The sequence below is a fragment of the Enoplosus armatus genome, chromosome 21 (assembly GCF_043641665.1).
Source record: "Enoplosus armatus isolate fEnoArm2 chromosome 21, fEnoArm2.hap1, whole genome shotgun sequence".
NCBI classification, from domain to species: domain Eukaryota; kingdom Metazoa; phylum Chordata; class Actinopteri; order Centrarchiformes; family Enoplosidae; genus Enoplosus; species Enoplosus armatus.
Window position 1 is genome coordinate 19,039,326 of NC_092200.1, and position 25,938 is coordinate 19,065,263.

The window sequence follows — 25,938 nt, forward strand, 5'->3', positions numbered from 1 at the left end:
TCTCCCACATCATCTCATAATCCCTTTATGGCCCGGAGCATGTCGACGAAGCCCCATACTGACCTGCTGACTCTCAACAGTAGCATGCAAGCTAACGTTAGCCTCAAGGGTTACAATATTTCCCGTCGCTTGACTCCGGGCCTGAACCCCGGGCCTGGACCCCTCTCCCTCTCTCTCTCTCTCTCTCTCTCTCTCTCTCTCTCTCTCTCTCTCTCTCTCTCTCTCTCTCTCTCTCATCGGCTCATTGTGGTCCCGCTCGGAAAGCACTGGCGTAATGATCTCGCAAATATCATATCCGTGAGCAGGCCGCGGGGAGGTTTAAGACCGGATCTGTAAACCCCTCACACCCCGATTGCCGGGAGAGGTGAATCAGGGATAAATTGGCCCCCAACTCCCGTACTCCCTTTACTTACCCTTCTGTGGATTCAATTAACTTAAGCACTTCTACTAAAACCAGTAGCGATTGCTTGCATATGGTGAATTAAAAACTACGGCAAAAATGGTGCCAAAACAAGCCGCCTGTTTTCCTCTGCAGCACTTCACCCTCTCCCTCTCCTCCTCTCTGTGCTGCATAGAGCCCGAGCACTGACTGCTAGATAATTCAATTACTGGCTTGGACATTTCAAGGCTGCGTGTGTGTGTGTGTGTGTGTGTGTGTGTGTGTGTTCGTGTGTTCGCCCAGGTATGTGTGACTTTATGGTTTTGCGTAGGGGTTGTTGAATTGAATCACTATTGATTTTTTTTGTGCAATGTGAAGCCATTGTCTTTTGCCGTGCCTCTTTTCCCTCCTGCCCTCTGCTGCAAGTCGATGTATTAGATTACAGTTTATCCTCTCTTTTCATTTGCAGCATCTCCTGGGGGTCCTCTCTTTCTCCAACTCCCCCCCCCCCCCCCCCCCGTCTTCCTTTCCCCCAACAGTGTTTACAATAATGGCTCAGCCCTAATCAGATCGTCCAGAATGGCATCAGGTTCATTTAAAGGAATTACAGATGTTCAGTGTGTGTACTGTTTCTGAACTGCATCTGGACTGGATGTCTCCGATGTTTCACATTACTGGAGAGTTAATTACGAAGTTCCAATAGAAACCACCCTTCCTCCCTTTGTTGTTTGGTGCCATATATTTCCCCAACCCCACTTGGTACCCGTCTAAACAGTAATTTCAACATATTTGACCATCATGAAGGTAAAAATGTTTTCATATTCAACCTCTCAGAAGAATACAGAAGTTGCGTTTGATTCAGAGCTATTGATGATTAGTCAATTAATTGAGCAGCTATTTTTAACTGTCCTTGCAACATTTGCTTGTTCCAGCTTCTCAAATGTGAGGATTTGCTGCCTTTTCTTTGTGTAAATTGAAGACCTCTACCAGACGTCATCTTGTGCTCTGGGAAATTGTAACGGTGCACCACTTCCAAGCAGCGTGCTTTGCAGCTTTATTGGCCCTGCTGGAGGGAAGCTTGTAAAGGTTCAAATAAATGTCATTAAAAAAAAAAAAAAAAAAACCCACAAAAAAATATTCTTGGCATTCAGGATACTGATAATTATATGGATAATACTGTCACCATTGTTGAGCAGCATGTTTCAGGGACACTTCTCAGCAGTGGCGATGTTGATCACCAATGAGGCATGGCTCCGAGGCGGGGCGGGGCGAGGGTGGGGGCGTGGGGGGTAGGAAATTCATTCAAATCAATTTTATTAATAAATTATTTCTGGTGCGTCAGTCAGCCACACTGTCACACTGGGTGACACGTTTCCTCCATCACCACAAACACACACACAGTTGTTTATTCGGACTTTACACCGTCCTGCTGCCCCCCCCCCCCCCCCCCCCAAGACTCACTCAGCGGCGGTCGAAAGTGCAAGTGATGCTTGAGGTTTCAAAGAATTGGATGGGCTTCTTCTGATTGTGGTGTAGAAATCGAAAGATATCTCAACACAATGGATAAGACCCACTGTGGCACCAGACTACAGTCAGAATTGTTTCCATGGCAGCAGAGGAAATGTACTGACATGTTCAATCTAGGCCAGACTCAGATTCCCGGGGATCATGGGTCTCTAATACCCGCCACCAGGCCTCCCTATGATATAGACAGACAAGCCGAAACACTTTTACACTTTTAAATCCGCATCTCCTCCTGCGGAAGGTAGAATATATATATATATATATATATATATATATATATATATATATATATATATATATATTTTTTTTTTAATTGATGTATATGATAGCTGGTGTTGTGCCCCAGCTCCGTCTCTGCGGCGGGTTCAAATGTCCAGTCAAAGTGTTCAGACGCTCCGCTTCTCAGACACATTTCTGATTTATAGTTTAGAATTGATTTGAATTGATTTGAGCATTGAATACGTCTTTTAGCTCATTTATAATCAAACAAACAAAAGGTGTATGCAGCGGAGGTCCAATTGGGAAAGTGTTGTTTATGTTCTTTTCTTTCTTTTTTTCGTTGTTTTTTTCTTTTTTTAATCCCTCAAATTACGGTAAATAGTGTTCAGTATGATTTGACTCTTTAAAATGTGAACATCCAAGTGCTGAAGTTCACCAGCCACTCAATAGTTAATCATTGTTTTGTGTCAGAAATCCACCGGCCACTCTAATATTTGAATATATGCTCATTTCCCACCCTGTTTACGTTACTTCACTGGCTAACGTGCAATGGGAAATGCATTATTTACACCGACTTGCAGCGTAACGTAAATGGAAATCATTTTAGGTGCATGTACGCGCTGGAATGCGGCGTCGCCATACTAGCTATTAGCGGCTGCTTTAGGGCGTCTTCGTCGGGTTCTTGTCTGAAACAGACAACAGATACGGACGCAAAGAGGACTCCCAGGCGCCGGCTACCAACCAACAGTGAAGACAAAACTCAAAACGCGTGCGCTGCTGTCTCGCCGTTTTGAGGTGCTCGTCCAATAGCAGTTGCTGCTGCTGCCAGAAGTGACATGAACAGCACTAATGCTTTGTGTAGGGATGCACCGATCCAACACAGTTCCACTCACGTTTGCACTAAACCTGCTGTGCTCAGGTCTCTCTTGCGAAATATTGATCTCAAAGAGATTACCTGATTGAATAAAGGTTGTATAATCTTTTCCTCTCCTGACACCTCAACCCAGGGTGTCTGTCGATACCAATTACCGCTGCAACACCGGTGCTCTCACTAACCCCCAAATTTTAAGATCGGTCTACCGCATCGCGTGGCAGAACAAACTGAGCCAAGCTCCAGAAAGCCCCCCCCCCCCCTGTAGTCATGGCTCTGCGATGTCACCACGGTTCAGAAATAAGGTCTGTGGTTAACACAGACATAAAATACATCAACAGATACCCCTGCTCGTGAATTTTGAAGCATTTACGTGTCTTAAAAAAGGCTTCCGGGTTGGCCCACAAAAATACGTCATCCCTGCAGTGCTCTATTTCATGCTTGCATAGACTGCATTCTATTCACACACACACACACACACACACATAGTAACAAGCGCTCTGCCTTCACACCTCAGTGTTAGTCAGAAACGTCTCTCAGATGCATGCTGTGTAACTACAGCTCTAGTCTCTCCAAACACCTCCACCTCCCAGAGGAGCACACACACACACACACACACACACACACACACACACACACACACACACACAGACACTCTTCATATTAAAGTAGGCCAGATCAGCCTTGGGAGCAGCGAGACAGGCCATTGGTCCATGGTGTGTGTGTGTGTTGTGTGTTGTGTGTGTGTTTAGTCTGCATGTCTGCCTGGCGTCATTCTAAGCAGCGTCTCAGATTAGTCGACCGCATTCTGTCTGACCACATTGTTAAGAGCCTGGCCTTGTCTGTCTGCCCTCTCAAAATTTGTCTATCATATCAGACACACTGTGTGTGTGTGTGTGTGTGTGTGTGTGTGTGTGTGTGTGTGTGTGTGTGTGTGTGTGTGTGTGTCGCCCTGTGCTAATTTTAACACTGTAACTGTCCTTATTACAACAGAGCCACACTTCCTCAACAAGTGTCAAATCTTTTTAGGGTCAATTAGAAGCACGCTGTCCTCAATACTGACGTTACACCACGTGACAGATGTTCCTCATTTGACACTCATCAAAACATCTGTAAATCTATACTATCACATGTGTGCATGTGCATTTGTAGAGCGATCCCTTTTTGTTTTGAATGTCACTGGTGTCCTGTACTGACCCAAGAGCACATTGAGGGCACATTATTACGCGGATTATTGTTCATTCAGTTGATTTATTTTGGGACTGCAGCTGGGAGCTGAAATTTGAAATCTCTGCAGGTGACTGCTTTTTAATACACCCCCCCCCCCCGCTCACACTGAGCCATGGAGGAATGAGGAATAGTAGGATCAGACATTGTTGCCCTATTAATTACAGAAGTAATTGGTGTGTGTGTGTGTGTATTTTGTTTGTTTTTCCTCTACGTCTGCTGCTGACACATCTGTGTCGACTCAAAAGGCAAACAGCCGCTGTCTGCAGACCGATCGGTCTGGTCAGCTGACAGTGTGTCTACACACTGACTGACTCACAAGCTGCTGGAAGACACATAACCGGGTCCAATCCTTATCACTCATCGCCGCAAACTGCATGTCAGAGCCTGTGTGTTTTGAAGCCTTTTTGGTGTGTGTGTGTGTGTGTGTGTGTGTGTGTGTGTGTGTGTGTGTGTGTGTGTGTGTGTGTGTGTGTGTGTGTGTGTGTGTGTGGTGCACACAGGGCTTCTCCTGTCGCACGAAAAGACCAGGAGCTCTCACAGTAGCCCCTCTTTGACATGGAGTACACAACATCAGTGGCTTGTAATCATTTTGGCGACCCAGTGCCGGCGTCAGGTCCAAATCATGTTTCTCTAACACTCGTTCACAATCAATTACCTGCTGAAGTAAAAGACCCTCCCCATCAGCCATTGCATCCACTCGTCGTTAAGCGCGCGTTAGCATTTAGCTTAGTACAGCCTCACAGAGCTGCTAGCTGTCTCTTAATGTCGGTACGACATTTTTATTGTGCTCACACTGCAAGAACTGGGAGCGATCGTAGCTCTTAGAACGCTTTAGCTCCGGCTCCAGAGCAGGTAGACCTCCAGCACAGGAGGCACCTTGAGTGACGCTAAGCGTACGGCGATTGGTCGAAACACAAGCCAATGCGGCAGCGGGGAAACGTGTGTGAAACCCCGTGTGTGTTGTCTTTTGCCACCCAATGAGCCTTCAAACTCACGGATCTGTTGCTCAAACTGGACTTTCTGGATCATGTTTTATCCTCCTTGCTGGTACCTGAAACCACACAGCCCCACCTTTTTTCTTCTTCTTTTTTTTTCTTTCATAACACCATTCATAACTAATAAGAATCTACTCCAACTTATGCCAGTTCCAGCATGTCACCTTCTGTTCTACTGGCACAACCTGTACACACACACCACTTCCCCAAAAGCAAGGGACTTTTTTTTAAATACACGCAACAACACACGTGGAACATTTCAGCTGTTTGTAGTCTAGACATCTGAGACATACCTCATCGACAAAGTGCTGTGTGTGTTGGACTTGATCTGACTTATTTGTTCTAAGGCTGAGTCAGCAGAGATCAGTCTCAGCTGGCTTTTATTTAGCCGCTTCCTGTCGCACATACTCGCACAGTTTCGGGTTGTTTTGCTATTCACCTCCCCTCCCTTTGTCCGTCTGGAATTCTCCTCCAGACAATTCCAGGGATTCCTCGATCGAGGGAGGCTGCTGTTACATCAAAACTCATAATAGTGTTCTAACATTCTCAGACTGGTAGTGTATTTCTTCCCAGTAATGTAATGTAATGTAGTGTAATGGACAATATTACTTAATAATTGATGGCGTTTTAAATCCTCTCATTCCCACTGTGATGTTGCACCACAGGGCAGGTTTCCACTTGTGTACCTTTTCACACTGTTAATACCATCTTCCTGTGTTGTGTGTGTGGGGATGTCAGACACACTCGGCTTCCGTTCCTCAGCAGACCGCGTGCCCGCCCTGTTAATTATTCAGAGGTCTTGTCTTGGGAGATGTGTGTTGCTCTAACCCGGCCAGCCGTGCACGATGTGTTTCTGAGCCGCGTAATGATACCAGGCGCCCTCGGCTGTCTGTCTGTCTGCCTGCCCTGTGCTGGGGCGGGCAAGGACACCGTAGGGAGGGAGGGAGGGAGGGAGAGAGAGGGGGGGGGGGGGGGGGGGCTGGTTGTATTCACAGCACTCCAGAACAGCACCACTGATGGTTTGAGGCCTAAGGGATTGCTAAGCACACGTCCTTACATTAAGCACATTTCCTGACTGTGCTAGTTTTTCTAGTCTGCTAAGGTGGTTAGAGACGAGTTCAGTTGAGTTGAACCATGAAGAAGATTGTATGACTTCCATTCTAACTAAGTAATTTCAAGGTAATTAATATATGATAACACTCCATATCAACACAAACCCTGGAGGCACATCAAGTTAGTGGTTAGCTTTAATTAGCAATGCAGAAGATGAAGTGTTTATAATTGACTAGCCAGAGGCCAGATGCACAATACGACGTCGATTTAGGTTCAATTACGAGCAGTAATTTCCTCTCTGAAGCGACATTTCTGCACCGTATCGTTGTGGCGCAAAACGGAACGTTCAAACTCGCAGGGGAACTCGATGCTAGTCCTCGCCATGCGATGGTGAGATGTGACGTTGTTAGCTGACGGAATGAGAGCTGGTCTCGGAGCTGTTGGAGGAAGATAGTGCTGTCTCTTTATAACAGGAGCATCATTCATACAACGGTGCTCTCTCTCTCTCTTTTTTTTTTTCTTCTTCATTTGATCGAACGCTTCTCAAACAGGATCTGTTGGGGACTGTTTTCAGCTGCGGATTAATCCACTTTTGGTGCTGCAGTGAGTGTTTGGGGTGGCAGGACAGGCGTGTGTGTGTGTGTGTGTGTGTGGGACACTGAGTCAAAACAAACTACAGCGTGTGTGTCCGTGGCGGTGAAGGAACATGTCAGCCAGTGCAACAGTGCGGCTCACTGATGTGTTTTTTTTTAACAACAATGGAGCTCTATGGCACCAAGGAAGAAGACACACCAGGCTGTGGTACACACACTGTTAGTAGATACAGTCACTGTTGGTTTTGGGTCTTTTTTTTTTGTTGACAATAAGACAAAATCTAGAATCGCCTGACTTCAAATGTCCCATTATTGAATTTGCTTAAACATCAGATGTCACACAGATGTTTTCTGCAGCTGCTGCCGGGGGTTACCAAAGAGAAAGCGTTTCACTGAAAGTGCAGTGCAGCACTTGGCTAGATGTATAAACAAAGTCTAGCCTTGAAATTGGGTTGGACTTTGTAACTTCATGTTAATTATTAACATTAAGATCTGACTATTGCGACGACATTTTCTGGAAAGGATGACGAAAGGGCCTGACGTGCGTTTCCAGTCTTAGTGAGTTTGCGCAACTGTAAATTTTTTTTTGGTCTGATGTCAGCTGCTCGCTCTCCAGCTGTACTACAGCTGTCGGTGTGTGTGTGTGTGTGTGTGTGTGTGTGTGTGTGTGTGTGTGTGTGTGTGTGTGTGTGTGTGTAGAGACGCACACAGAGGCAGACAGACACACAAAGCAAAAATTTGGAGGAAAATTAGTCAGTGTGTGTGCGTAAAGTAGGACCAGAGTGATGTAACGTCTCACATTCCCTCAGTGAGAGTTCCCTTCCCAAATACCCCCCCCCCCCCCCCACACACACACACACACACACACACACACACACGCACCCACCCACACACACCCACAGACCTATACACCCAAACACACACACACTGTCAACATAGGACAGTGAAAGAAAACTCATTATTTAGAAATGTTGGAAAAAAAGGTTTCATTTTCTCATGTAAAATGTAACGTGGTGTGCAGGCTTGACAGCCCAGTATATAAACTCAGCCCCCCCCCCCTCAGACATGGGCAAATGAATTCCCCCCGAGATGTGCAACAGTGAATTGAAAAGAGTAAAGCGCATGTCATCTATAAAAAAAAAAAAAAAAAAAAGTGAACTTCAGATTGGTATGGGGAATGAAAAAGTAGTGTTGAGTCATCTCTAGTGCTTTCAGATTTATAGGTTTTCAGTCGAGGCAAAATGTCAAATATTTTTGTCTCTAAAATGGGACAAAATTTCAGGAAATCAGTGTTTTAAACCTACATGGCCTTCATTTTGTTGGATTATGACCGGATCTACCTTGACATTTGCATAAATAGGAAAGAAAAAAAAAAAAAAAAAGTCCAGCCTCAAACGTGTCTCACTCTTCTTCTCTTCTCTCCCCCCTCTTCCTCCAGCCCTCCAGTGTTACTGTGACCGCTGCAGCGCCAACTCCAGCTGCACCACGGATGGCGTCTGTTTCGTCGCCATCCGCAAGGCGGGAAGCCGGCTCACCACCGAGCAGCGCCAGTGCGTACACGAAAACGAGCTGATCCCGCGGGACCGGCCCTTCATCTGCGCCCCGTCTGTCAAACACGACTCGGGCATTTACCCGATGTGCTGCACCACAGACTACTGCAACAAGGAGCCCAACCACACCATCATCCCTGGTAAAGACACACACACACACACACACACACACACACACACACACACAGTCGTGTTTAATGTACTTGTTAGTGACGTTGGTGCACAGTCCAACCCCATCAGGACGGGACCTTTTTTAGGTTATTTTTTTTTCCCCCCAGGGTGACTGTTCAGTAATATAGTCAACAAGCCAAGTTATCCCTCCGAGCTAATGCGCGCTAACTGCGCTGACGGATTGAAAATATGCAACGGCATTTTTGTGCCAACGCTAAATTCCAAACGAAAGCCAGGGACTGTATCGTGACTTGACATAGCGGAATGATTTTTAGCCCCAGAGAGCAGCTTGAAGGTGAGGGGCGCTCACTCTGCAGCTACTTCTGGGGACCGAAATGTCCGACTGATTCAAATCTTCAGTATTTCTTACAATGTGGGGACATTTTCAGGTCTGAGATGTGAGTGTAGCTACGTCGGAGAACATTGCTTGCTAGAAGGGGAGGAGCGGGTTGACACTGTGCACTCAGCTGACACTCTGTAATTAATCACTGATTTTAATGCACCACCCGGTGAGCACACCAAGTGACCCAAAATCAATCGCATGTTTCAACCATAGACTGTATATAAAGATGGCTGACGTGTCTCCACCTACTCCCACTGTACAAGCTGCCATCTTGACAGAAACCATCTTTGGGAGAAATTTATTTGACGTGTACTTTCTGCTTTTTTAGTTTGGCCCATGTCCCATGCGCTAACATGGAGGGGGCGGGGCTTAAGTAGGTTATAGGTCATCTATGGTTGCAACCAACAGGTGAATGCTGGGTCTGGCTAACATGCTAAATGATAAAATGCTCATGGTGCGTCCTCTTACTTTCAGAGCGGCTGAGTGGACTGGTTATAGTGGGACGGAGTGGCTGAGTGGACTGGTTATAGTGGGCACATAGCTCACAGAATGTCATTCAGACAGGTGGGCATAACAACAAACTCAATTGTTGTTGCCACTCACTGTACAGATGAGAGCGTCGGCAACCACCGCGTTGCCTAGCAACGTAGCGCTGCTAGGTGATCAGTTGTAGGCTCAGGCTGCAAGTTGTTCCTTTTAGTGTTTATGCCGACATTAAACGTATTTTGTAGCCTAATGGTGTTCTTCAATTTAAAATTACGCGACCAAAGTCAAGCTTTTGAAGTTTGCCAAAGGTGGCAACTGTTACAGGGAGGTTTATTGGATTAGCTTCCACACTGGCTTCTTTTCATCTGGCTCTCAAGTGTAGGTGTCAAGGACTTTCAGATCAGAAAAATGGAATTGGTCTTTAACTCGTTGCCCGTGGCGAATAATGTGACAGCAATCTTACAGCAAGTTTGAATGGCACGCACAAATATCGACATTAAAAGGCCGCGTCGCACATAACAACTCACAACTTAACTTTACTTCAGCAACAAGTAAAGCTATCTGTCGTCCAGGAGGACATCAGACAGCACGCTTTGAGTGTCCTCCATCCACGAGAATCTGTATCGCCCATTTTGAGTGAGCGCGTACTTGGTTTTACTTGTAGAGCAACGCATACAGCAGAGTTAAAAATGACAGGCAAGGAATACGCCGTCTGTTTATTTGTAAAGTATGTAGGGATCACCAGACTGCATGCATGCCTACCCCGGCGGATTTTATCTGTCTGGACCAGACTGCTCCTCCTTCACTGGTTTAGCAAAGAAAGTTGGCGTGCTCTCACAGATAAGGCCGCATTTCCGCTACAGCTGCAAGTGCACGGAAAAGAACCTTTTTTTTTTTTACCCACAAACGCCCTTCGGATTGGATTACACCGACCAATTGTTCATTTTTATTGTCGGATTTTCGCTACTTTTTTTCCACTAACATATGGTTGGCTCGTTTCACTTTAGTTAACCGCTAATGCAGTGAGAAGCATACCTACTGTTGCTATGGTTACATGCAGTTGAATGTACAGTACCTTTCCACAGACTTATATAAATTTAATGAATACCTGCCAACCAGCCAGTTTTCATACCCCATGGACACCATAAACAATGTAGAACACATTTACAGTGGGCTTTGTGAAAACTGCACTGCGATACTGATGCATTATTGCTATTACGCTCACTATTACATCCTCAGTCTTTTCTGCGTATCCACCGTCTCTTGCCTTTCACTTTCCATCTCTGTTGCTTTAGCTCCCTTTATTTGATTTTTTTTCCCTGTTTTTTTTTTTTTCTTTCCTCTCCACTGTTATTTTCATCCACAGCGGTGGAGTTCTGACAACAGCAGCAGCCTTGAAAGGGTTTTTCCTGTTGTTCCTGCGCTTCGGCCACATTTTAGCTGAATCACCCAAACAAAGTCAAAGCCTTTGTAAGCTATTAAGTACCGCGGTAGCATGACATATCTATAGATAGATGTATGGCAGTCTTTTAAAACTGAACATTCCATTTTAGCCGTGCTTACGTTGGACCAAGTAGCATTTTAATATCTCCTTTTACACGGCACAGTCTGAATTGAATGGTGTCACATTGAGGTAAAGGGTACAGCAGCACAAGGTTAGTGTGTTTAGAGTGTTTCTTAAAAGCATTTCATTCATTTCATTTTGTTATATGTGCAAAAGCATTCCTGAGTGAGACAATGGATTCTTTGTGTCCGTATCAGTTCTTTTTCATCATACATCTTTACCTCTTTTTCATCTTGCGCTGTTTGGGCAAGAGGGGAGGAGAAGCCTTGCAAGGTTATTTCTTCTTTTAAAAAGTGTTCAGTTTCCAATAAAAATCTCATTTTCTAAAGGTGTCCTGTCTGTCACCCTTGTGACATAAAGAAACGTCTTCATCTTTTTTTGTCTGCATTCCTTTTTATAACGATACCAGCGAGGCCAAACCGGAAACGCCACAAGCGCATGCCATGAAAAGGTCTTTAAAGGATTTAGTTGAGCATTTTGCCTCCATTGTCGTGGATGGCGTTAGTGTCTTTTAGAAGCTTCGATTAGGCTACGAAGACCAACAAGCCATCCATCGGTTTAATCGGAGACATCACGGAACACTTGACGCGTAATGGAGACCTTTTTTTTTTTTAGTTTAATCGGCAAAAAGCCATTAGTTCAACAGATACTGCAGACGAAGCCAGCAATGTTACAGATTCCATGTTTGAAAAGGGCCTTCAATAGATAACATTGGGGGTCACTGTCACCCAAGTATATTTACGATTTTGATTTATTTGTGTATTGGTACGAGGCGATTTAACAGACCTGTAACATGCACGCTGACAGGAGTTTGGAACAAGGTACACTTGTGATCTTCCTTCACTACCCTGCCCTCATCCATCACACAGACAGTAATAAACTATTCGGTGAAGCTCCGCTTCCCGACTGTTTCAGAGGTTGAAAAAACTGAAACAGAGCAGTCTGAAGCCTGAGCTGTTGGCTCACAGGGATCACTGTTACATACGTTTACCTCATTATTTGGCAATGTTTAGTATGAATATCCAACATTGTAACATTATATATATATATGACAGAAAAGAAGGAAAAGTATAAGTCCTCTTTAATGCAAAGTGATGCTTGCTTATGTATAAAAATGCAGAGGGGGGATCGTTGACACCAGTATGTATGTAAATATTTACATATTAATTCTAGGCTATTTTACATTAAATTTTTACAAATATTCGTCCCCATTCCCAGTTGTTGTTAAGGTTATAGGGGACAAGAACCTATCCCTGCATACATTGGGTGAAAGGCAAGGAGAAACAGCCAGGACACAAGACAGACAAAGACAGTTATACCTATGGAGGATTCAGGTTGTCCCTTCTGTCTTTTATCTACAGTCACTCCAGTCGGATGAAGACGTTGCAGTTGCCCGTTTGGACCGTGTGGCACTGAGTGTGTATCTCTGTGTGTATCTGTGTGTGTGGTGCGTTAGCTACAGGCCAAATCTCCCATCAGCCGAGCAGATGGAATGTGCCCCCGCACCACTTGGCCCGTTAGCTTCCTGGCTCGTGGCTAGCACTTTCGCCCTGCCACTTGCCAGCCATCAGTATGCTCAGCGTTAACCCTTCCAGCAGTTGGCGGCCTCACTTGATCTCTCACACGCTGACCTCAGAACCCGCCACACTCCCAGGTCCACATATTAACTTTTGATCCGTCATATTTTCTGTGTCTGTCTCCTCTCTGTCCCGCAGTCCCCACAGCAAAGACTCCACCTCTGGGCCCCGTGGCCCTCGCAGCGGTGATTGCCGGCCCGGTGTGCGTGCTCTGCCTGCTGCTGGTACTGGCGTTCTACGTTTGCCACAGCCACAGGGGGCTGGGGGCCGGAGGCGCCGGGGCCCACCACCACCACCACCATCGGGTGCCTAATGAAGAGGACCCCTCCATGGACCACCCCTTCATCACCGTCGGAACAACGCTGAAGGACCTCATCTATGACATGACCACCTCGGGCTCCGGATCAGGTACAGTACTGCACCCCAGGGTCCTGGTCACAGTATGTGTGTACCATGTATTTCACCATTATGAAAAAAAAAAATCAATTATGGGATGTATCTGTTAACAAAGGAAAGAGCCGATCAGTACCACACGAAGCTATCCCGAATAGCCAGTTCAATTAGCTTAGCGTAAAGACTGGAAGCAGGGGGAAAGTTCTGTTGTTAACGGGCGATCATGTGCCGGATTATTTTGCGGCCACTGCCCGGAATCTCCTCTTGTTGCCTGGCAACCTCACCGCGACGACGAGGAAATAGTCTTTGGTGAGTTGTGGCATGAGGCTAAAGCAGCTAAAGGAAATGACAAGTTTCAAGTTTGAAAAGCACATAAACTGTGTTTCTGCATCACTTTGCAGAGCCGCGACTCGCAGTACAGCATTTGTACTGGCGTGGTGCGTCATCGTCATCACAGCTAAAAAGAACCCAACAACAAACAAACATGTTTTTCGAGGAAGACAGAGTTTGAACAATGAAACGCATTGATTGTTAGTATCACTCTGACATGCTGGCTGCCTTTCGACTGCAGCTGCCAGTTAATTAGAGGCTCATCAAGCGGCTGCTTGTGTTCCCTCTTTGTCCTGGTCTGCTCAGGTTGATCACGTTTTCAGTCTGGGCTCATTATCCTCCGTCCGTTAGGTGTGTGTGTGTGTGTGTGTGTGTTAACAAGGATTGATTTTGCTTGTTCACAATGCTTAATGTTAATTGACTCTTTTTTTTCTTCACCTAACAAAAGTTCCTTTTTACTTTTTTTAACAAAAGTTTAAGGTTTACACGTGGGAATCTCAAAAATATTGTAAAAACTGTAGTCGTAGCTCAGGGTTTATTTGGAATGCTTCTACCAATCAGGCGTATGCGTCTCCACCATCGACTGTATGTAAAGATGACTCATCTCCACCTCCTCCCACTGTACAAAAATGAAGCCGAGCTCTCCCGGGTACGGACGCTGCCGCCTTGCGCTGTTTTTTTAGCTTGGCCCATGTCCCATCCGCTAACATGGCGGGGCTTATGACCTACACTGCAGCCAGCCACCAGTGGGACGATCGAGACGTTTTGGCTTCACTTTCAGGGAGCGGTCATGTCATCCATCTTTATATACGGTCTATGCTGCCCACGTGTAAAACAAAGTGACATATTAAGAATATTTAATATAAGGGGAATTACAAACTGACATGGACTCTCCCTGTGTATGGTGGTATGCGTGTGTGTTTCTGTGTGCACACATGTACAGCAGTAAGACCCTGCAGCCGCACACATCTCAAAGTAGAGTCTAGTATAATGACTGGCTGCGTAACTGCACACACACACACACACACACACACACACACACACACACACACACACACACACCCTGCGCTGGCAAAAGCCGCTCTTTATGCTAGCCACAATTTAGCACCTCTCTGTGGAGACTGGCACCTCCAACACACTGCCAAGGACAGACTTGGATTCAATTTTTCATTCTAGCTGTTTACACTACATTGCACAATATGCAGTGGTGTGTGTGTGTGTGTGTGTTTGCAGAACAGCGTGGGCTGTTTCGGATCACTTTGCTGAGTCAGAATATGCGCGCGGTGCCGGTTGACATCAGGCCTGTTTCCTCATCAGCAGTCTGAGGCGACAGTTACAGTTGTTCCAGTGTTTTCAGTGTGTTTTGCTTATTGGGAACGTATTCCTCTTCAAAATGAACTCGACACAAGGTTGGCAAACGGCAAAGTTTTTGTGCTGACGGAGTAGTTTCGTCAGAATATGCTGTTACTGGAGTCACTGAGCAGAAGATCGGGTGGGAGGGGGGGGGGGCGCGCACCACTCGGAGAAGTGGGAGATAGTGTGTTGTTTAGTTCACGCGACTGGCTATGGGCTTTGAGTATGATGATGCATCAGGGCCAGTTTTGAAGGGGGGGGTGCGCAAAGTAAATAATGTTTATAAGAAGATATTAAATGGTGATGTCACACTACATTCGCTTTTTTTGTTTTTAGGTGTAAATGATACACAGAAATAACTGTAATGATAATTGTAATGAGGAGCAAGAGAGGTATGAATAAGTTGACTGTACATATTTAATGTTGAGTCACTCTTTTTTAGATAGTGGTTCCACTATGGTGAACCACTGTCTGGACCGTCAGTGAGAGGGGGGGGGGGTGACTTGGTTTAAATGTCGGCCAATGAAAGTAAAAAGATGTGGACATTAATACGAGCGTTAGTATGTAACAGTTGTATGAGTTCTGGATGGCCGCTCAATGTATTAATTAGGTCTTAATAAGGCTGAAACATCTTATTTCAATTGATTTATACAGCGCCAAATCATAACAGAAGTTACCTCAGGGCACTTTAATTTATTTATATATAAGAGAGAGAGAGATGGTCTAGACCGTAGTATGTCTTAATAATTGAACACAGCTGTATCTGTAGAAAGACACATGATCCCACAGCAGTTCTCTCACTGATATCAGGCTACTTAATATCATTTGATCTGATTTGTGATAGTTTATTCTCGAAATCTTCATTCTCCCGACTGTATTCTTCTAGTACTGTGACTTTTTGGAGCCACACTAATTCAGTAGTTTCAGGTTTATTAACTGAGGATTTTAGTTTTTTATTGTTGCATGGACTTCCTCCTCCTCCGGACTTCCTTCCTCTTATCCCTCTTTCCACCTTCCTCCTTTTAGATTTTTTCCCCCCCAAATGTTCCCCATCACCACATTGTTGTAAGCTTTTTAAATATATACATATATTTTTATTTATTCCTGTCCGTTGCTCCCCAGGCCTGCCACTGCTGGTCCAGAGGACCATTGCCAGGACCATCATCCTCCAGGAGAGCATCGGGAAGGGGCGCTTCGGCGAGGTGTGGCGGGGCAAATGGCGCGGCGAGGAGGTGGCCGTGAAGATCTTCTCCTCCCGCGAGGAGCGCTCCTGGTTCCGCGAGGCGGAGATCTACCAGACCGTGATGCTGAGGCACGAGAACATCCTGGGCTTCATCGCCGCTGACAACAAAGGTGAGAAGCCTCCAGATGACATCGGAAGATGAGTCTGCATTCAGACCAAATCCGGCGGTTGCGGCGGTGTGTGGGAGTGACGTTTATGTGACGTTGTGAACTTTAACCCCCCCCCCCCCCCCCCCCCAATCCAGAAGGTGGCGGTAATGCACTTAAAAGCAGTTTGCCAACTGCCTCTAAACAGCGAAAGAGAAGAAGAACTTTTAACCCCTGGTCTGAGTGCCACTTAAGACTGTACATATACAGCGAGGAAGAATAGAATACGAATCAGACTAGGGCCAGCAGCAAAATACAAGAATAACTCCACACAAAGAAGTGAATGAAAGCACAACAAACGGATTACGTAATCACGAGGCTAATTAAATTGCCTCCAAAGAATCAAGGTTTTGATTAAAGCGTATCAAATTCCAAACCCTGTAAATTAGATCTTCATCAGGCTGAGCTCATCATCCGCAAATGGCAGCGTGGGCCGCTTTGATTGAGTGAACCTTGAGCCGTCGGAGCCGACAAGCAGCTCTAAAGGTGAAGTTGGTGCAGGCGAGCGTTTGCTGTGAATAGACGTGCTCGGTAGACAGTGTGGGGGAGTAGCGGTTCACATTGAAGGCTAAGCACACATTACCACGCAGTCAAACAGTTCCAGCAGTGTGCGCGCGCACACACACACACACACACACACACACACAGGAGCGTTGTGGCCCCTCATTACAGGACTACAGCAGAACTCTGTAATTGTGTGGATATGCATTTCATTTTCATTTTAATGCCATCTGCAAAAAAACACATTCAGATTTCTTGTTCACAGAGTTAACCCTGTGAACAAGAAAAGTCACACGCCTTCTTCTGTATGACTCAAAAATGTCATGAGTTTGCCAAACGTCCCCTGTACGGTCTGACAATTATTTCTTCCACTTTGGCATACGGTTTCAGCATGTTGGACCCCAAAAACACGCAAAACACATGCAAATCACCGTCAAAACCACAAGCATGCATCCATGAAGCGGTGAAAGGTGTAAACACAGGTTGCGAAACATAACATGTGACAGGTAAAATTGAGAAAATCGAGATCATATCATATCATATCAAGACTACAATCTCAACAAATCTCAATATATTCACCTCATAAGAAAAAGGGAGAAGGGAATCGTATGTTTTACACTACGTGAGCATACGACGTGCAGAACTGAGCAGTTCAGGCTTCATCTTTTAACCCGTCACCTCCTTGCCCGTCTTTCCCGTCTGTGTGCAGATAACGGGACGTGGACACAGCTGTGGCTGGTGTCCGATTACCATGAACACGGCTCCCTGTTTGACTACCTGAACCGCTACACCGTCACTGTGGAGGGCATGATCAAACTCTCCCTGTCCACAGCCAGCGGCCTCGCCCACCTCCACATGGAGATCGTGGGCACACAAGGTAAGGGCACGCACACGCACGCCTTTCTGGGGATACTTTTCATAAACATGCAAAAACAATGTTTTTATTTATAAGAAAATGCTAATAATACACTCTCCTTAATGAATATCTGAATCACCTTAATCGAGAAGCAGATTCTTATCTTAAGAATAAAAGGTCTCATATAAAATGTCCTCAGGAAGATCTCAACCAAACCAGCAATCTGACATCAAAACAAGCCGGGTGCAAATGCGTCCAAGAAACGCGTTGACTTCCGAGACGCGTCACGGCGAAAAGTTGGAACAGTGTAAACGCAATCCATCTGTCCAAGTGAAACTGCATCAGAAAGCGAACTTCGACGGGGCCCGTCCCCTGGGATAATACCCTCGAGCGGGTATCCACACTGAAAACAGCCCAGTGCAACAGCTTATGGCACTGCGATGGTGGGGGCATGTTCTTAAAGGTCCCATATGATGCTCATTTCAGCTCTGTATTTTTATTCTAGGACTCCAGTCGAATAGCTTTGCATGATTCACAGTTTTAAAAAGTCTTCTCCTGGCCCTTTCTGCAGCCCCCAGTTCCCCCCCTCTGTCTGAAACAAGCCGTTTGAGACAAACTAAACAACCTCCAAACACTTGAAGAGTAGTTCCTGAGCAGAGCGCTCCGATAACTCAGACAGATTGAGCGGGTGGATGAGCTCGTCCCTGTACTTGGTGGGTGGTGCTGTGATTGTGACATCACAACCTTACAGAAGTCCCGACAGCTTGTTTAAAGGCGCAGTTTCTGAATACGGGCTGTGTTTCGTTTCTCCGTGGACCGAGCGTTTTGATACTTTCACAGCACCTAGACCTGCTTTATGATCAAACAAGACACGGAGATCTCACTTTCTACAATATGGGACCTTTTTAAAGCACTGGGGAGACAATTCACTCAATGATTGGTACAGATGAGGGAGCAGCATCCAGTTGTTATCTAGCTAGCTAAACTGCTATTGTAGCCGGGAACCACCTGCCTTCACTCTTATCTAAATGTGTCTCTTGTTGAACGTGTGACTCTCGGTCTCCAGGGAAGCCAGCTATTGCCCACAGAGACCTGAAGTCGAAGAACATCCTGGTGAAGAAGAACGGGACCTGCTGCATCGCCGACCTGGGTCTAGCTGTCCGCCACGACTCGGCCACCGACACCATCGACATCGCTCCAAACCACAGAGTGGGAACCAAAAGGTAATGCAGCACAGTTTTTTGTGGGGTTTTTTTGTCATATGTCTTTAGAATCCACTTCTGCAACTTTTGTTCTGGATCCGCTGTGGTTCTTTGAGGATAAACTCACCTCTGCTTCACTGTGTAGGCAGGTGGGACGATGTCACTGTGAGTGAGTGCTGCGAATTGGGGGCATAAATAGAGAAGCCGGGGTCATTAGAGTGCCAGGCTTTTCCGCCTAGACAGTTTACGCTCAACTATTTTAGCTCTCAGGTCAGGACTTCCTCTCTGGTCCAGATCAATCATCTTGTCACTTCGCGGCTAGCCTAATCATCCCAGAGGGTGGAAACCGTCTCTGTGATAGCATTGTGTTCACACTGACAAACCGGGCCACTCTGGACCTGAGGGCGTGGTGGACCTTGAAAAGAATTCCCCGCTAACTTGCCAAACAAGCAAACAAGCTTCCAGGGGCAACCACAACGTAGCCTTGAGTCTTTTCTATATACTCTTTATGGACAAGAGGAAAAACAATACCTCAAGCAAGTGCAAAAACATTCTATTATTATTCAAATATTTTTCTTGATTGTCACATATATTGTACAGTCACAGTAGTGCTCAGCTTAATACCATACAGTTACTTAATACTTAGCCACAAACCTCATATAATCATATCATTAATATCAGTGGCGATTCTAAGATGCAGGAAATGTTAAGGCAATTCGGTAGAAAAGACAGTAATATGCATTCACATTTCACACCGAGCCACACGTGGACTGGGATTCTTTGACTGAAACGTTTGCCACCGGGAGGGATCAGATCATCTATATGTAACGTGGATCTCAGCCAAGAGCCAGAGCTTCTGTCTCCACTGACCCGAGGCTCACTGAATCATTTAGTGGCACTGTAATACCGCCCTGCGGCATCAAACCACGGCACGGAGAAAGAGGACAGGAGAAAGTCGTAAACGGGGGGAGGGCAGAGTGGAAGGAACGTGGCGCTGGTGTCGCTGTGGGAAGGAGGACGCGGTGGAGTGTTTGAAAAGAGCGCCATCTGTGGCCCTCAGCGTGCTGCTCACTTTGCAATCCTTTTTGTGTGTGTGTGTGTGTGTGACTCCTGTAACTCTCTAACAATGAACCATATGTTGCGACTTCAACGTTACGCTGTTGAATCCACCTCGTTACAGATCATCAGGGAGGTTTTAGTCCTTACGGATTCGTCTGATTTCCGTGTGAGCAGAGATTGAAACCCGTCGGCCAATTTGATGTGAGGTTTCTGTGTTTCTATTTTGCAGCTCCCTGGTGTTGTTTTCACATGATTTAATCCGGGTACCCGAGGTGGGTCACCGTGTGTGTGTGTAATGGGTCCTAACCGCGATGTGGCACTTTTCAAAATCGGGGGCCGTTGAATCTCACATCTGTCCTGCATCCCTCAGATGGCAGCAGGGGTTTAATGAGCGGGAGGGGGGAGGGCAGCCGCGATGACTTATAATGCCATATATTCCCCATGTATTTATAGACGTTTTACTGTTACCGATCTAAATGCGTCTACTGGTCTCAGAGACAAAGCGAATGGAAACCGTCTGTCAAAGAATACACACCCTGGCACAACAAAAGATGTGGAAACTGAAAACGGAACACAAGAAGGTGGCATTTCAGACGGATGATATTAATAAATCAGGCTGTAATAGATAAAGATGCTTTGAAGGGAAATCAGTAGCTTGCACCTTTCCCCATCAAAGTGCTGGGGGGGGGTGATGTCGACAGATCTGAATCAGTGGTTATGCAACACATGGACACTTTAGCGCAAGTTGTTGTTGTTTAATGTGTTTCATGTTAGACCCATTTTCAGATTTCAGTATTAAGCACCACTTCCTAGCCCAGTGGTTCCCAACGTTTTTAGCTTGTGACCCTTTAAAACGATGCAAAATTAAACATAATTTGGTGTAGCAAATATATCTTTCTCTGCTGCCCCATCTTCTTAATCATCCAGTGACCCCTCAGATTTGTCTTTAGACCCTTTTTGCTCTGGCTGGAGCCACTGGAGGACGTTCACGCAAGTTGTCCCTTGGCTGTGTGCTTCAGGTCGTTGTCCTGCTGGGAGCTGAAACCTTTGGCCCAGTCTGAGGTCCTGAGCGCTCTGGACCAGGTTTTCATTAAGGACACTTGCTGAACAGCCCACATCACGATGCTGCCACCACCGTTCGGATGGTATCGCGCAGGTGATGAGCGGTGCTGGGTTTCCTCCAGACCGCGAGGCTTAGAATTAAGGCCAAACTGTTCGATCTTGGTTTCATCTGACCAGACTTCTGACTTGTTTCTCACAGTCAGGGAGTCCTTTTAGATGCTTTTTTTTGTAAACTCCAAGAATGTGTCCTTTACTGAGGAGACGCCACTCTGCCATAAAGCCCAGATCAAGTTTCTCCTTGTGTTCCTGGTCCTCTCTTACCAAGAGAAACGGGGAGGCACCTGAGCTAAATTTCAAGTGTCTTAGCAAGTACAAATACTCGTGTCAATGAATAGAGTGTAGACTGACTGACAGGTAAAAAATGAATTAAACGATTTCAGCATGAGGCTGCATTCTGACCAAATCCGACATTTGTGGCGACTAACGCAGGGTTTTGCTGCGGTGTGGGGGCTCTGGAGCCCTGGGTTGCCTTTCTCCACGTACTGTTTCTGAATACTTTCTGAATGTTTCTTACGACGCTCCGAGCCTTCTATGAGTGGGTAGGGGGCACTAATCTAAGATCATTTCTAAGAACGTATTACATTGTTTTTGTTAGCCTTAAGACCTTTTTTGGGGAACAGGCCTGGCTCTCAGTGAAGTCCAAGACCCAGTTTATTACACCACCGCACACCAAATTTCCTTTGCACTCCCACCTTTGCACGCTGCTCTGGACATGAAAATACCAGCAAGACAGACATAACATGATTGCTTAACCAAGAAAATGTTCGGTAACTGTCCATTTATCTTTCTGCTCAGGTATATGGCGCCAGAGGTCCTGGACGACTCCATAAACATGAAACACTTTGAGTCGTTCAAGCGGGCTGACATCTACGCCATGGGCCTGGTCTTCTGGGAGATCGCCAGCCGCTGCTCTATGGGAGGTGAGGATCAAATGAGAGGGAGGTGGATCAATGAAGGAATGAAGGGGAGGTTGACAGATTAACGTAGGGAGTGAAGGGTATTTTAACATCATATCCTTCTGTCAGGCATCCACGAGGACTACCAGCTGCCCTACTACGACCTGGTGCAGTCAGATCCGTCGGTGGAGGAGATGAGGAAGGTGGTTTGTGAGCAGAAGCTTCGGCCCAACATTCCCAACCGCTGGCAGAGCTGTGAGGTAGGACCAGCGTCACCGCACCATCCAAAGATGTCTAATGCACTCTGTGTCTAAAAACAACAGGAAATTAGTCATGTTGGCGCAATTTCCATCAAAAGGATCAAATCTGAACACGCGTACGTGACACACATATTTTTAAATCTCCGATGTCCATAGCGAATAAACGTCCACTTAGAGATCATAGGAAAAGAGACGCTCCTTAAAACTCCAGAACTTGCCTGAGAACCATCATCCATGGGTTACATCACAAACAGGAACTGCAAATATTTACATTTTGGCCGTAAAAGTAGGCGGAATTATCCGTCACTGACTCCATGGCAACATTTATATTTCGTGATTACAGCCCCCCAAAGAGTTATTCTCACAGTGTCAGGCCCTGGAAACCCCTGCACTAAAGTACATGTCAGAGTTTGTTTGAAAAAAACAAAACAAAAACTATAGGTATAGAATTCTTGTTTTCACGGGGTTCAGGATTCTGTTATTCAGCCTAGATCAGCCAGTTGTATCCAGCAGTAGATCTGAACCTCAAAGCCCTGGAGTTCTTCTCAATAACACTGATAAATCATATAATACACACACACACCGAGGCATGCTCATTCCCCCCCAGTACCCCAGAGAGGAAGCAGCCGCTCAGCTTGCGGTAGGAGAAATCACGTGTGTGTTATATCCCGTGCAGTCTCTGGTTTCAGTTTTAACAGTATTGGACACAAACGCGCGTGCTTGCGGTATTGGTTTGTTTACTGTGTTGGGAGTCATTACAATTTCAGTTGAGCTGCTTCTGATCAATTTGAGTTTGTTGTTACTCCCATTTTTCCCCCTATAAGCCACGTTTCAGTGGTGGAACCACACGTAGGCAGACACACGCACAGGGGACATGATATGGGGCTCTGTTCTCAGTTTCTAACCATTGGGTCTGTAGCCACCTTCACTATTTGATGTGGTCCACCATCGGCAACCACGAGCTCTGCAGACACGTAGCCGCAGTCACTGCTGCAAGTGGGAACTGACGCTCAGGTAGTTGCGTCTACTCTCGGCAGGCAGGGAACAGCACTCGGAGTGTTAGCGGCGGGCTAACATTCCGCATTCATTCTTTCATACTGACGTCTTAAGTCATCGCATATTTGTCCCCTTAAAGTGTATTTTTATTCGGTTATGATTCTACATTGTTTTGTTTTGACAGATAAATGTGCATATACTTACTTGCCGGTTAAACAACAGTGCTGTCTCAGGCGTCAAACAGATGTTAACATGTTGATTTGAGATTTTAAACACGCAAACTGAAAAAACAGTCTTACATTTGAGTGACTATCTACGAATAACAAAGTCAAAGATGCGTGACGGTAGCTCCAGCTCCAGTCAGACTGGACCACATCTGTCTCCACCTCCTTGGCTCTGTTCAAACCAGACTTCTTCATAAACACAGACTCTCTCATAAGCAGCCAACCCCCGCTGCCCACACACACACACACACACACGCGCACTTCTGAAAGCCGGATATAAATGCTCATCACGTCAAGTCAGAACTCGCATTCGTTTGTATATTTTGACCTCAGCCACCTTTTTGTTGTTGTTGTCTGGCAGCATCCAGACAGCTGTGATATTTGTGATCTGGAATGAATCTTTTAGGGGGTACAACTCCACCAATGGTCTTCTCCACACCTCTGCCCCGAAGAAGATCCTGAGAAATCCCCCTTAAAGCCTGGGGGGGTAATGAGACCGCCCTGTGCCAAAGGCAGCGTATTGATGATGGGTTTCTACAGTGAGCTTCGCAACCTTTTCACTGCCTTTTTTTTGTTTTTGTTTTTAATTAAACCAACAAAGGCTTTACTCCTCTCCGTGTTTACTTACTACTTTTGTTCCACTGGCTTTCAGTTCCCAGTGTATTTCTTTGTTTCTTTTGTGTCTCGGAAAACCACAGTACCATGCTGTAGCTTTTCAGTCTGTCGTCTTAACAAAATTGTATTGACTGGGGATGTAACGGAATATGACTCTTGATCTGAAATCGTGCAATATGCAATAGTTTTTTCTCCCCAGTGACACAATTTGCCTTAAACTCAGTCAAATCGAAACACACAGACAAAACAAATCTGCTCCTTTTTATAATATATAACCCTGCGGATGATCAAATTCAGACATGACCCCTTGCAGTACTCTCCGAAACGCCAGTGGAAGATCGTCATAAACCAACATGGCTGCACTCTGCACTAGAGCTTGTTGTTGCTGAGGAAGAATGTGTCTGTTTTTACCTATTAAATGCGGCGGCGGTCTCTCTCCGTGAGTTCAGAATCACGTGGCTGTCCCTGTGGTCTCTCATGGAAGGGGATCGTAGAGGCGCTTGAAATGACGTACCAGCTCAGCCAGTCTAGTTTCACAGGCGCCCATGTTGAAATGTCACGCCGCCTAGTTACAAAAATTCAGAGGTGCGTGACCACGCGCCGCGACAGCTTGCAGAGCCTTCGGCATGGCCCGATGACATCATTTTGGGCGCACAGACCCTCGCGCCAGAGACACTACAGCGACCATCAATCCAGCTTTAGTATTTTAGTGCTGAACTTTGAGCAGCTTGTACTTTGACAACCTCACTGGGCCTGTAGTCGTCCGTGACGCATGAAATCTGCTGTCCACCGTCAGGCCAAACCTTCTGTAAGCAGCACTTCTGGTAAACTAATTAAACAAATGGTTGAATTGGCATGCAGTGTGAACAGAAAAAAAAAAAAAGTGACCTTGACCTGACCCCGTGATCTTCAGGCCAACCCCTGCATGTCAATGCTATCTCCTGACATTGTTCATACAGTATATACAGTAAGTGTGGGATCTGGTTTCACTGTCTGGTCTGGAGGTAAACAGTGTTTCAAGATGATCCACAGACTGCAACAATGATACCCATCCAGACAGTCAAGCAGGTTTAGCAAGCTGAGACTAGACCGTACCTACAGATGCAGACCAGGGGTGTTTTGTAAAGCCAGCTCAATCTTATTATTAGCATAAGCGTGTGCTGGTGTGGCACTTTACCTACCCCGTATTGAATTCCTTCATGCACTCTGTCAAGTGTTTACTTGTTTTTGCAGCATATTGTTTGCGGCTAAAAACAAGCATGACCTTTGGCAAGAAAATCTGTCTTAATGAGCTACCAGACTTCAGCAAGCAAGGGCGTAGAAAAAGTACAATCCGTGTCTGTCATGTAATAGGCTTCTAAGAATAGAGTCTTTTAACAAGAACAAACTCGGCACAGTGCAGACGGCACTTGTGATTTCTACTCATAGGCATAACCTTCACAACTTGGCCCGCTACACATTTTTGAATGAATTTAGTCACAGTCAAACGCACAAAGAGACAAACACAATCTCACAACGTCTGCTACTTGCCAGAGGACACAATAAACATGTCATCAAACGGTATCAATCATAAGGATTTTTTTGGCTAACATTTTATATAACTTGACTCACATTAACTTATACATACCCGTATATAGTATATACAAATATTGAAGAATCCTTTGACGGGTGGTTGCTGTTCCTGAATAATTGCAGGTTTCACGCTTCCCATTTTCTCTTCTTACAGTCTGCAGCCAACTGTCGTCACTAACCGTCGGAATGGTCCCATGTGAGTCCTTGTGACTAAAAGTCTTAAGCAAGCCTATTTGAGGATCCTTGACAGGAACATTAACATCCCCTCGTGTAAGAACCACTCATTCGGAGTCGTCTCTTGCAGACATGTTACTCTGTCACTGTTGAAGGCGTTGGTTTTTAACAGCGGCATCCCCAGGGGGGACCGTTTTCAGTCGGCCCACCATTCCACCGTTTAGCCCATAAGTCAGAATAGCGGAGTAAAGTAAATGAAGCCGGGACTGAAAGCGTTTGAATGTGAAAGCCTTTACATAAGAAATGAGCTTCAGCTCGCTCTGCTGAAGGAGACAGTAGTAATGTGTGTGTGTGTGTGTGTGTGTGTGTGTGTGTGTGTGTGTGTGTGTGTGTGTGTGTGTGTGTGTGTGTGTGTGTGTGTGTGTGTGTGTGTGTGTGTGG

At 45.8% G+C, this 25,938-nt stretch overlaps 1 protein-coding gene across 1 annotated transcript in view; it reads left to right on the forward strand.

The window, feature by feature from the left end:
• Positions 1–25,938, forward strand: part of tgfbr1b (transforming growth factor, beta receptor 1 b) — a 39,383-nt gene that overhangs the window by 11,929 nt on the left and 1,516 nt on the right. The window contains exons 2-8 of the mRNA XM_070928388.1: positions 8,303–8,554; positions 12,694–12,963; positions 15,754–15,984; positions 17,231–17,398; positions 18,444–18,600; positions 21,556–21,680; positions 21,786–21,916. Of these exons, the coding sequence (XP_070784489.1) occupies positions 8,303–8,554; positions 12,694–12,963; positions 15,754–15,984; positions 17,231–17,398; positions 18,444–18,600; positions 21,556–21,680; positions 21,786–21,916 (1,334 nt within the window). The remainder of the gene's footprint in view (positions 1–8,302; positions 8,555–12,693; positions 12,964–15,753; positions 15,985–17,230; positions 17,399–18,443; positions 18,601–21,555; positions 21,681–21,785; positions 21,917–25,938) is intronic.